The 12,857-nt window shown below is 35.8% G+C and overlaps 1 protein-coding gene across 5 annotated transcripts in view; it reads right to left on the reverse strand.

The window, feature by feature from the left end:
- Positions 1 to 12,560, reverse strand: part of LOC140762075 (protein SHOOT GRAVITROPISM 6) — a 65,718-nt gene extending 53,158 nt beyond the window's left edge. For 4 of the 5 annotated variants that reach the window (XR_012104695.1, XM_073099685.1, XM_073099683.1 and 1 more), the window contains exons 1-18: positions 12,200 to 12,330; positions 12,050 to 12,104; positions 11,809 to 11,940; positions 10,255 to 10,326; positions 9,020 to 9,110; positions 8,837 to 8,932; positions 8,567 to 8,645; positions 8,417 to 8,480; positions 7,672 to 7,775; positions 7,459 to 7,564; positions 4,101 to 4,190; positions 1,668 to 1,745; positions 1,435 to 1,502; positions 1,253 to 1,352; positions 920 to 1,087; positions 747 to 836; positions 508 to 573; positions 7 to 105 (exon numbers count right to left, since the gene is read on the reverse strand). Coding sequence is in view for 4 of the 5 variants with exons in the window: in XM_073099685.1 (XP_072955786.1) it covers positions 7 to 105; positions 508 to 573; positions 747 to 836; positions 920 to 1,087; positions 1,253 to 1,352; positions 1,435 to 1,502; positions 1,668 to 1,745; positions 4,101 to 4,190; positions 7,459 to 7,564; positions 7,672 to 7,775; positions 8,417 to 8,480; positions 8,567 to 8,645; positions 8,837 to 8,932; positions 9,020 to 9,110; positions 10,255 to 10,326; positions 11,809 to 11,940; positions 12,050 to 12,104; positions 12,200 to 12,330 (1,689 nt within the window). In the remaining variant the exon portion in view is untranslated. Of the gene's footprint in view, positions 1 to 6; positions 106 to 507; positions 574 to 746; positions 837 to 919; positions 1,088 to 1,252; positions 1,353 to 1,434; positions 1,503 to 1,667; positions 1,746 to 4,100; positions 4,191 to 7,458; positions 7,565 to 7,671; positions 7,776 to 8,416; positions 8,481 to 8,566; positions 8,646 to 8,836; positions 8,933 to 9,019; positions 9,111 to 10,254; positions 10,327 to 11,808; positions 11,941 to 12,049; positions 12,105 to 12,199; positions 12,331 to 12,385 lie in introns of those variants that run through there. The other variant, XM_073099684.1, reaches the window with a different exon arrangement.
- Between the last annotated feature and the right edge of the window lie 297 nt (positions 12,561 to 12,857).

Below are 12,857 nucleotides of genomic sequence, written 5' to 3' on the forward strand. Positions count from 1 at the left end.
CACCACCTCGGCGTTAGGAAGGTCATTGCTAGATTTGAATTCACTGTATAATGTACCAGTATGAGATGATCTATGCCTACACAACTCAGTTATACATTTGCAAACCTGCAGAAGTAAGAGTTACAGATTAATTAGAAGAAAGTATCACACAAAAACAACTATAACCAAAAAGAAAAAAAGGTAATTGGTTCTATTCCACTAAAGGAAATCTGAAAAATACTGCAGAAAGAATATTAAACCAATTGGCCCTTAATTACATATAAAAGCAAGTATTTACAGGTTACAACAGGAGATAATGAAGGAACAATCATAACCAAAAAGAATCACAAAACAGTTATTTTACATTGTCTTATCATACCAATGAAAACATAGAAATTAGCTTTACAGCAAGGGAAAATTAAATCCATTGACCCTTATATATGTCTGGAAACATGAATGTAGCAAATAATACCTAAATCTATCTTGGAAAGGAGCCCAGAAATAGATCAATGAATAAGCATCTCTTACCGTTGCAACTGCACCTGTATACTTCTTTGGAATGATCATCCTTAAGATGAATGGCCAGAGGATATGCTGCCAAAGAATCCAGAAACAAGTATCATAGGATTAATGAAAATACAACTCTATTGAACCAACTACCAAGAGCTTAGTAAAAGAAGAGAAACCACAATGCACAACTATACAACAGGAAAGGATATAGAAGAAATGCATTAACATTGGTTGAAATGCTACAGTGAGTTGTTTACCTCCATTTCTGGAATGGTGATAGCCAGTAAAAGAAGACCCTTTTCACAGATTGCTCTGAGTTCGGAAGGACTAATTGGCCTCATTATTACCTGACAGGGCAATAAATTGTCTATGAACTTAGTCATCATGAAGAAAGTCAGTAACATGAGTAGATTAATGAGCCAAGTGAAACCTCCAATTTCTTATATTGAAAAGGGCCAGTTCTCCAAGCAATTTCCTTTGAAATCTTGAAATCACCTACTTCCTCATCTGATGTAGCACAATGCCGTACGAGATATTCAACAACCAACTCTCCAGAAGGTCCACTTAAGTAACAGTGTGAAGCCATAACAACAATTAACTGGCCAAACAGGTGCATAGCGTCAGAGAAGAAGAATTAAACCAAATATCTTGGATAACCTCAATGTTACTCACAGTTAATAAACCAACAATAAGCGCCATACTCATGTCATACATCTAGCAATAGCATACACTAAAATGTAAGATCAATATTCAATAGAAGTACCTCTGCAATTGCCTTTCGAACACCCAAGCTTTGCTCGTCTAGCAACAAACTTACAACTTCAACTAGTTCTTCTCTTAAACCATGCCATGCTTCCAATAGTCTCCATATAATAAAAAAAAATTAAGACACTTTGAAAGGGTGAGCATATGATATAACAAGAAATTAAACCCCCAAAAAATTACCTGGGTAAGAGATGCCTTGTAACACAAAGTGCTCCAATCATGGAAGCTTCATCTTTTGACTTGCATTTCTGTGAGAAGTACATAAATTAGTTGACAACATAGAAGAAAGAAGTCCGCTTCAAGGGCTGATACTATTACCACAGCTAACATGAAGACAATCGAGTCATCGAAATGGATAAATATTTGACAAAGATCAAAAAACAGCTTCATTGTGTTTGGTATTGTTAACTTACATTCAAAAGGAAAAGGCAGAGATCCTCAGGGTAGACAGAACCGATTACTAAAAAGCAATGCTGAATTTCATTATATGCCTGCCAACAGAAATACATTATTGTATGACAGTCTAACCAGAGTATATAAGACAATTAAAAATATAATGTATAGCCTGAATAAAGCATAATACCTAAAAAGAACAAAAAAGAAGATAATTGTCCACAAACATAATGCTAGTTGTCAATCATCAATCATCACTATTTATCAGAGGAACAAGGAGCACGAAAACCAGTAAATAAAGAAAGTTCCAAATGCAGTGATAATTAAGATAAATGATTTAATAATCAAACAAATATTGTTCTGGTGGACAAGAACCAGTTAACAGGTTAAGTCCCAATGTGATGTCTCTCAGAAAAAGAAAAAAGAAGAAAAGAATATGACAAGGCGAGAAAGAAGAGAAAAGGTTACGGGTTAGTATAAAAACAAACATTTAGCTAACAACACAGTTGGGACAAATTTTGACTCTGGCCTGTTTGTTAGCGTTCTATTAGGGGGTGGTTTATCCTCTTTGCACGAACATCTCCAAAAGGATGAACTACCAAACATAAAAAAAAAAACGAATAGATAGCGCAGCAATGAGGCTTTAGAAGGGTCAGCTATCCAGGATTGAGTACTTTCACAGAGAAAGAAAAAGCACAAAAGGAAAGAGTGTGTATGACATCTGGACATTCAGGCTTTATGGAATAATTACAGCTGCCTCAAGTAGGAAGAAGCAAAATATTACATAAAAATCAATCCAAAGAAGAAATACTTTGCTATTCAAATCTACACCAAAAAAGAGATATACATCATCTACCTATCTACCTAAAAGCAACCTACAACATGACCTCAATGATGTATATTAAGGCCAGAACACAATATACAACCAGGGAATGAAATTATGCAACATTTAGGGATTCAGAAGATTGGGTGCACAAAAAAAGAAGATTCCTATCATGGAGCCAAAATTGTCGTACCATTCAACAGGAGGCATGCCTGGCACTTGTCGTGCCAATGGCTTATCGAACCTAGCACAGGGGGTGCCAAAGACTCAACTATGCTAGTCCATGCCAAGGCGTGCCGAGCCCTGTATAGCCTGTACCGAGTGATATAGGAATAGGATCAAGCGGCACCTATTATGTGCCACCCGAAATACATTAATTTAAGTCAAAAGAGAACCAAAATAGGTCTCTTTGAGGCAGCACCTTTCTCAAACAGAGAGTGGAGGAAGAGAAAGAGAGGAGATCTAAGAGGGATTTAAGATTATTTCATCAAATCCGGTCAAAAGGTATAACTTCCTTTCATTCTCTTAGCTATTTCCTTTGCTAGATCTATCATTTGTAAATATCATTCTACATAGATCTAGTATTTTGGTGCTATATCTATGAATATCAAAATGTAGGAATCAAAGAGAAATTTTGACTTTCCAAATTTTCAAAAAATCTAAAATTAATATGTCAAAATTATTTAAATTGGGACAAAATTGTTGTATGAGCATCTCAGATTAATTCCATATGAGCCTGACTGTCCCAATCAATCTACATTCAACAAGGTATGTACTCTAGTTTTGGTTTTTAATTACTAAACTATTGTCAATTAATGAATATGTTCAATCATTTTATCTGTTAACTCATATTTCTACTTGGCTAATACTATATTTTTCACAAAATAGATCATTGGCAACTTATCTAAGGATTATAAATAAAAAAAAAGCTCTAATGTAAGATTTAATATATATATATATATATATATATATTGGAACCTAACATACCTATAAATAAAAAATGTATTAGAGGCATGCTAGTAGACATGCCAGTAGGCGTGCACCAGTGTGTCAGTGGCACACTATCGAGCCAGCACAGGGCATGCTGACAGGGTATCAGCACAACACATGCTATTGGCACGACAATCCTTGCATGGAGCAAATGAAGCTTATGATGCTTAAATCTATTTTCTCCAACATTTTCTGACAGTGCCTAGGAAACAGAAGAGACTCTAATGGTGCCTAACTTAGCATGAATACATTGAATAGAATATCAGTATAAACATATGGTTCCTTATTGTGCCACCTGAATGCATATCTATGCCCATGCAGACAGACATGCAATATAAAAAGAGAGAAATTTGCTACTTCCAAAGCCCAAAACTAATATTGGGAAGAGAAGGTAAATGAATAATTAATTGTAAAAAATAAATGGCAGAACAACAACATTCAATTGAAAAGCACCAAATGGAGTAAATTTGTTTCAAACTACTAAGTAGATAAATAAATATCCAACTCTGAATGATTGAGAAGAGCAATAAGCAAGCAACTTTCTTTTATAGAAACAGAATGATATGGTGAAGAAAATTGAAAGTAACACATTATAGGAAAACCCACTGAGAAACAGGAGAAAAACAATATACAACGATACCTTCAGGCCCATTGAGAAGTTTGACTGATCATCTTTGTAATTGTCAATGGATGCTGCAGGAAGCAGGGTGCATAAAATAGTGGCAAGCTCCTGCAAATGGATGACTATTTTCAAAATTTGAACATGTTTACTTTTATAACTGACTTCAATCTGATTGATAGCAATAAAGAGGAAACTGATATCAGGAAATACGATAGGATTTGAACAACATCTCAACAAAGAAGGTAACACTGAGCCCTTGAACAACTAAAAAGAACACATAAGGTGACTTGCTGCAACAGATGTGGTGGGAACGTTAGTTAGGTAATGCTCAAAGAATACCTGAGAGACGATTAAAATGATGGTCATAGACAATTGGGCTCCTGGCAGCCAGGACCATTCAAGCATGACCTACTGTGACTACAGTCTAGCTAACCCACAAGCATAGGGTGAGCAGTGCCACAACAAGCCAAGGTTTCCATATAATATTCAGCACAAAGATGGGGCTGATGATCTTGATAAGTTGAGTCATGCATTGGCCTGAAAATTTTAATATGTAGCCATAGAGACTAAGACTGGTATTTTTCCTGCAGTCTCAACTTTCATTCAATAATTCTGCCTTGCCCTATCCCATGCATTGATGGTATTCTGGTTATGACGTTGAATTACTTGATATGTGTGATTAACATGACATAAAAAGATGATTATCTTGGCATGACAGTAGCAAGTCACTAGGTCAGTCAACATTGTGATATGGCCTAAGCATTAAGGTGAGCACATAATTTACATCATTTGCTTCCACTACATAAATCTCGCCTCGAGATCATCTTAATAATATATATCATTATTCTTCATAATTTATGCATCAGAAATCATCTTCAACTCAAGTAACTTTGTCTTCATATTTAATAACTGAATTTCCTTAATGATGAAATTAACTGGATCTGAAATTGCTCAAACACCAGATTGATGTAGTTCTGATATCAGATTGACCTGACCTAGGGTAGGACATACACCATTCCAGAGAAATATAAGAAAGCACGTAGAACCACCAAGAAGAGAAAGATAAGGCCTCAATGAATCTCTTATTCTGCCTCTAAATACCATTTTTCATACTAGCACGGCTAGATAAATAAGAGGAGAGGATAAGTCATCAAACCATGGGAGAAAAAAGTCAAACCCACCTGACCGGGGAAAAAGAAGAGCCTACTTAAATTGTAGGGGGGCAAAAGAAAGTATGGAATCCACCACAAAAAATATGAGAAAATGAGAAGGGACAAGAGACATGGAAATTTCCACAAAACTAACACCTTATTCTATTTTTCATGATAATTTCTTTTTACAGAATTTACCAGAACCCTATATAAAGAGATAGGGAGATTGCACCAAAAAATAACCTAAACTAATCAAAATATTTCTGTAATCTAATCTCTAACCAAACGAGGACTCTTTAAAATTCAACAACCAAATCCTAACAAAATTTATCAGATTTCCAGGATTTTAGCAGTTTTAACCAAATATAATACCTTAGAAAAAAAATCTAAATTTTAGCTAATAAATACATAATAGAAAAAATAAGGGGTCATTTATTTGCTAAGATAAAGGGGTGGGACAAGAGATAAGATCAAACCCACCATCTATATGTAAAATGAAAAACAAATATCTACTCTATACATCAAACCAGTCAGTCTATGTACATAGACAGGTGGTTCAGTTTTGGCCTATATTCTGATATTTTGCCTTCCTATAGGATCAATAATTATTGAACCCAAGTAGGGGCTAAGGGTTAAGGGCTAGGGGCTAGGGGCTACCTAGTATTACTGTGAGCAGCGATGGCCATGCTGACGGCGTACCGACATGTGGCGGAAATCATCGATGAAGCGCCACTCGCATTCGCTGCTCCAACGCCAATACCCAGAAATTCTATCCCTACATAGCGACAATGTCGACACCTACTAGCGAACAATGTAGAAGATATGCATCTAGTCACAACGTAGTTCCAAAAGAAGTTAAAGTTGCAATTCCAATATCTTCAAGCTTGTAAGCTCATATGCACTGTAGATCTCTCCCTCTTAGTCACTTTAGTCACTTTCCTTATAGGTGATGGCTTCAACAACTTGAAAGAAAATAAAAGTGGAGCTTTCTTTAGAATTGTGTACTCTAATTTCCCATACTGTCCAACCACTTGACTAAAAGACAGAGAGAGACAAGAAGAAATGCACCATCATTGAAGCATATCATATTATTCATACCATGGTTCGCCGGAGTAGGATCAGCCAAACCCGATTCCGATCTAGGCCCGATCTGAACTCTCTCCCTCTTTTTCACTCCTCTCTCTCTCTCTCTCGTTATTTCTCTTTTTCTCTCCTTACCATATAGCAATTGTCTTTCTTACAGAAAGATCTAGTTCTAATAACATAGATCTAACTCCAGCAAATTCCAGATGTAATTTTTTAATTTTATTTCTTTATTTTTCTCTCAGATTTTTTATTTCTTCCTCTCTATCTTTTTTTCTTCTCTTTTCTTCTTCTTCTTCACTACACTATAATTTTTCTTTTTTTTGTTTGATTTTCCTTCACTACTCTCTTTCTAATCTCTTCTTTTTTCAGTTTTCACTGCACCATAGTTTTTCTTTATTTATTTTCTTTCTTTTTTGTCTTTTTTTCTTAATTTTTAAAAATATTTCTGTATTTTTAAATAATATTTAAATTTATATAATTAAAAAAAGTCTAATCCAATCCAAGCGACCGATACGGCCGATACGTATCGTTTTTTTTGAAAGACTGACCCCAATTCTGATCCCGATTTTTTAAACCTTGATTCATACAAATGAGCACAATAACGTTAAATTAACAATAATGAAAGAACCAGCCTAAAGCATAATATTTAATAAAGCTTTATGCCCACAGGAAATAGCTTTTCCCACCACCCTTCCAAACCAAATAGTTTGTGCCCCAACACAACTACATAATACTAAAGGTATTTAGGACAAAAATGTTTGCTTTAGGAGATAAATATCTCAGTAGATGCCCCAAAACAAGTGCATCTAGGCTCATGTTGCTCAAGGAAAACCTCCAACCTACAAACAGGTTCACGCCTAATCTGTATAGTGCAATATACTAGGCTGGGCACATCCATTACCATATCATAGCACCAACACAACAGTGTTCTGACTTCCTAGAAAATGGATAGAGTGACCTACCAATTCTCCTCGCTGTTTTAATAACATACCAGCACAGACGGACAAAGTTACATGTGAGAAAATTGCAACTGTTTAGGAAAAACATCAGGTTGAACACAACTATTGACCTTCATTAAAATCAGATATACAGATACTTGGTTCATCATGAGAGAAACTTGTAATGAGATACAGAATTACCTCGAAATCAAGTAAAGGAGGACCACTTTCTGACATCAAGCAGGCAGTAAGAAGATTATGAAGACAATGTGTGGCAAGAAATGCAATCTCATGATCTTTCTTACATCTGTCCAAAGAAAGGAAACATATAAAAGGAGAATTTACATTTTTCTGGTCACATCATACAGTATCAGCATTCAGTAGGATGCCAATATGCAATAGCTGTACACTTACAGATGCAATACAGTTGGTATAAGCCTTGGCAATGCTGCCTTCAGCTGTGGTCGAGTAATTAGACCAACCATTTCTCCCAAGGCCTCAACAGAAGATAGACGCACCTGATCAAAAAGAATTTGCAGAAAGATCAATTAGCCAATGAATTAGCATGAGCAATTGCAGCTTAGAGAATCATAATGCCATAAAAAAGTACTGCAGAAGTGAAGAGTCCTTTGATTGAGTGACTATTTGCTACAGTTGTGCAGTATAAGCAAAATAAGGAATATGTATCCTACATCTGCCACACTTCTTTTAATAAATGAGTGCAGAGGTAACATTACAGAGCTATTTAGCGTGGTGTTCCTAAAAATGATATATCAACAAATATTTTAAGTAGAATATTTTGATAATAGATCCTCTTATGTAGAGTATTAATCTAAGCTAATATGCTGCATTTTGGCATTCATTCAATTAGAGTGGACGTCAAAACACAGTTTTTCACCTTCAATGAGAAGGGAGAGGAGATGTACCTCATTACATTGAAAGGGAGCTATACCACTTCCTTCTTACTGTAATTTGGTGAGAAATTTGATAACTATCTGCTAGTGGTATTTGTTTAAAATTGTAGCTATTTCCACATATGCAGTATCTACAAATACATGCAAATAAACAGGGCCTACATGTGACATAGAGACGAAGTATGCACACAGCCTGCAAGTTCAAATAGAGAAGCACATTATGATAAAAAAATGTTAGCACATACCTTAAGATCTCGAGAATTTGACCAGACTCTCAACAGTAAGTCGAAAACAGAATTCATGAAAGACCTGAAAAATGTCAGAGAATAAGAAAGGTACTCTGAGATCTTTATATATGTTTATGATGTAAAATATTTCACAAATTATGAACTTACATAACATCACTATCAAGTAGAGGATCTGAGGGGTAATCACCATGATACTGCCATGCAGCTTGACACCAGCACTTAAATGCTGGAGATAAAATTGCATTAAACTTAGTCGATTACAACATGATGAAAATTACTTTGATCGAACTTCAAAGAACAAGATAGCCAGAGGGAAAAAGTTTACAGTTACAACTTTCTCAAATAACTACATCTGTTGATCAATCTGCCTTGCATATGTCATAATCTCTAAATTAGTTCACAGAACAATGACAGTACCATTCGCAAAAACTGGTCGCTGAGCATCCCGTACATTCCCAAGAATAGGTAAGACGCGCAAAAGCACATCCTTCAATCGTGGAGTAAACTGTAAAGCTTTAGACAAATAAAAAGACATCCAAACATATTCAGCTTCACATCCATTATGAAGACAAATTAAAACAAATGACATGAAAATCTAACCTTCAGCGGAGGCAAAATCAGCAAGAATCTGCACCATGGCTGGTAAAGCTGAATTAGTTCCAGATAGGTGAAGAAAAATTTCCTCCATCATCTATCACATATAGGACGGAGTAAACGACAAAAGTCATATAAGAAGGCACAATAAGAATATATGATGACTGAAGCCAACAAGTAGATATCAAAGCACTTAATAATCCTCCACTATATAAATTAGAAACAAGTGCATATAAATTGGGAGAGAGAGAGGGAGAGGGGGCTACCTTTTCCCACAAGGAATTATTAGAGCTAAATTAATGTTAGTTCCTCGTATTTAGCCCATATACGCTTATGCTACAAATTAAGATATCTAACCTTAAGAAAAGGCCAAGAAGATTGGTAAATATTCGAATATCAGCATATATAAATCACAAGGACCTAATATTATCCCCAAAAGAGTAGTTATTTGGCAGATTACAATAAGTGATCCTCTGAAAAGTTACCTCCCATATTTTTTTCTTTATCAAAGAGAGGCTTCATCTTAGCCTAAAATATATCTTAGGGATTTGACTACCTTGGAACTATTAATTCTTTTGTATTTTCTTCGTTGTTATTAGAGAGAATCAATTAGTTGTCTAAAGACACAATGGCATAGCATCAGATGGCATATGAACCATACATGCAGATGTAGTGACTGTAGTCCACATAATTTAGCGTGCTTGTGACTGATATACTTCACTATCCCAAAAGTACTTGTGTAGATTAGCTTGAAGATCTCTAAAATGTTTAATTTGTAGATTGTATCCAGATAAAAATGAGACAAACTAAGTTAGCTGTTGATAAACTCCTCTATAAACTAGCTTTGAAGATCTCTAAAATCCAAATCATTGTTTTGATTCAATATTGATATTATAGATTGAATCCAGAGAAACCTGACGTAACTAAGTCACGACAACAGCTAACAGAGAAGAGTAAAAGAATTCTACAATATAACTTAAGTTTATGTCTCCTACACCTAGCCATGAAAAGAAAAGGCATTTGTAATAAAAATATAAAACAAGGCAAACTTTTTAAATCTATAGAAAGGTATGTAACCTAATATGAAGAGCCAATTCATTCTACAGAATAAATTTGATGACATAAAATCAGATCACTTCCTTCCAACTAAGCAAACCACAAAATGAAGTTCAACTAGATAAATTGAAATAAAGACTATTTCTTCAAGGAAGAAATTATTCATTCTCAATGAGGATCTTTACCAAATCAGGAGCGTGTGATCCTATTGAAACAAGTAAACTAGCTGCTGCCCTTTGCCAATCAGCATTAAGCTCCTGCAAATACATAAGGCACTTCTGTTTGATATAATATTGAAACTAAGTCGATGCAATTCTAAGAAGTTATATCTTTGTAATTGTAATTTTAAAAAACTAGTGCGTCATAGGCCTATTTCATTCCATCAAACTATTCAGAATAGCTCCCTGATTAAGAAAAAGTAGTGCTTCAAGCCTTCGAACATTTAATCAAACTACCAAAAGAATTTCAAACTTGCAATTGAAGTATTGAACTCTTTGTGCTTAGCCATCATAGAAATGGGTTGACAACTAACAGCATTGTTAAGCAAGATTAAGCATATTTGAAAAACAAGCTTACAACCGGAGTTAACAATTTGTCAAATCAATATCCAAAAAAATTTATAGTGTAAGATTGTTGGTAAAGTACAATCTTGCAAAAGGAAGATGATATATGGATCTACCAAAAGTGAAGAAAGAGCATGTAGAAGAACAACTATCCAATTGAAGTAATAATCAGAACTGTCCTCAAACAATGTTTCTCTTTTTCATTTTGTTCATTCTCTTTCAACAAACTATTATTTGATCTATCAAGTGATTTTTGATAGACAATATGGTTCCTAAGCACTTGTAAGGTTCAATGGAGAAAAATGAGGTAACCATTCACTCCATTTCTCTTTGGCAATTGATAGAAATTTTACGGGTAAGGAACAGAGGAAAAATAAGAAAGTAGATGATAGACAAAAAGAAGAAAAGTTGTTAAAGGAGTTTGAGCAAACAAAAATTAGGAGAATTCCCAGTATGGCTGACATTATATCTATATTGGTCTTACTGAAGACAAATCCTTTCTTATTGGTGGTCATGTGGTGTAACTCATGATTGGTTCCACAAACATAATTGATAGATGGTGTTCAGATATCCAAAAACAGGACTATACTAACAATTAGCAGCATAAAATTATAATTTGTAGTTAGTTCCACAAAGTCCTCACTGTAGAAGCAAGTCTACTGGTAACACAGAGAATGCAAGGAGACACTAACAGAGTACTTGAAAAAGTACGGTTTATAGAAAACCTAAAAGATGTCTTGTAAAGCCACCCTTGTACAAAGATAGTAAAAAGAGTAATTGAGGATTTCTTTCAGATTATTTGCCAACAACGCTAAAAGATAAATGTGTGCATCAGACGATTGGTTTGCTGCATTTAGGGCTTCATCATCTTACTTCAAGCACTGCGAGGCAAAAAATTATTTTAAATACGGTTGCTAAGGCTGCAAACTTAAAGCTTACGCTATGTGTGAATCTCCAATCTGCAGGGACATATGATTGTAAACGAAGTATCCAAGTAAGCAAGCTGAAGAAAAGGGCAAGGAGCACAAGTAGGGAAAAAACAGCTGAAGATTTATAATTCCACTGAAACTATCCTTCACCAACCATATTCATATCTAAGAGATGATACAGTCAAAGTATACCACAAGTTGTGCTCCTCATGGTAGTCATCAACTGTATAATTTAAGCTAATCGTACCTTAGAGGTGACAATTTCCGTTGTCGCCGCCTTTGCAAGTTTTGCCATGTACGTGGGTTCGACATCTTTGCGGTCCATCGCCTGCACCGCACTAGCCATTACGAGAAACACTCCAGCCATGTTGCTGAATCGCTGCAAACCAACAAGCCGACCAATTCAGATGACCCCAAGAACGATTTTGTTTTTCAAATATTTCCACGATAGAACATAGACAAGCACACTAAGAAGGAAAATCGCATACCCGACGCCCCCCTCGAGAGACCGCGGAGCAACAATCTAAGACCAACAAAGGATTCCTGCAAACCCCGATTGAGGGAATCGCATAAAACAACAAAAGGATGCAATCTTCGGAAAAAAAAAATTAATCCAACTGGGTCGAGAGAAAAATTACAGCGGAGCGATCTCCCTGAGAGAATCCAACGATGCCTTCCGGACAATAGGGGATTCGTCCGCGAGTGAGGAGACGAGCACCTGCACTGCCTCTGGAAGAGGAAGGAGAGGCATGACAGACGATGAGATCATGAGAAGACGAGGAAAGGAATAAAGAGAAGAGACGGGGATGCAATTCTGGCATTACCAAGAGCCGGCACGGAGCCGGAAGAGGAGGCCATGGCAAGAGCAGGAGCAGGAGCAGGAGCAGGAGGAGGAGGATGACGTGGACCGGAGAGACAAGGAAGAGAGGAGGAAGAAGAGGAGAAAGCGAAGTGCTGAAAGAGAAAGCGGTGACAGCACACAGGAGTTGGAATGGCAGAAGTTATTTCTGGGAGAATTATTATGGAATGGAATTATGGATAATTTCTTTTTATTATTCCAAGTCCGCTATAAACTCTTTTGTTATCATACGTCTAATTTACCTCGACACTTAAAATTTGTGAGTAAATTATTAAGCCTTAGGAAATTAATTCTCATATAAATCTATTTCGGTTCAATGGCTTTCGGATCCAGGACAGTGCTTTGCAGACCCGATTAGCAGAATAATTAAATTCCTATCCAATTAAGGAAGAATTTATCTCTTTCTTTCTACTTTATAAGTAGCTTCTTAGTAGCAG

This window comes from Typha angustifolia, chromosome 7, assembly GCF_048772165.1.
Source record: "Typha angustifolia cultivar Huaian chromosome 7, ASM4877216v1, whole genome shotgun sequence".
Classification (NCBI taxonomy): Eukaryota; Viridiplantae; Streptophyta; class Magnoliopsida; order Poales; family Typhaceae; genus Typha; species Typha angustifolia.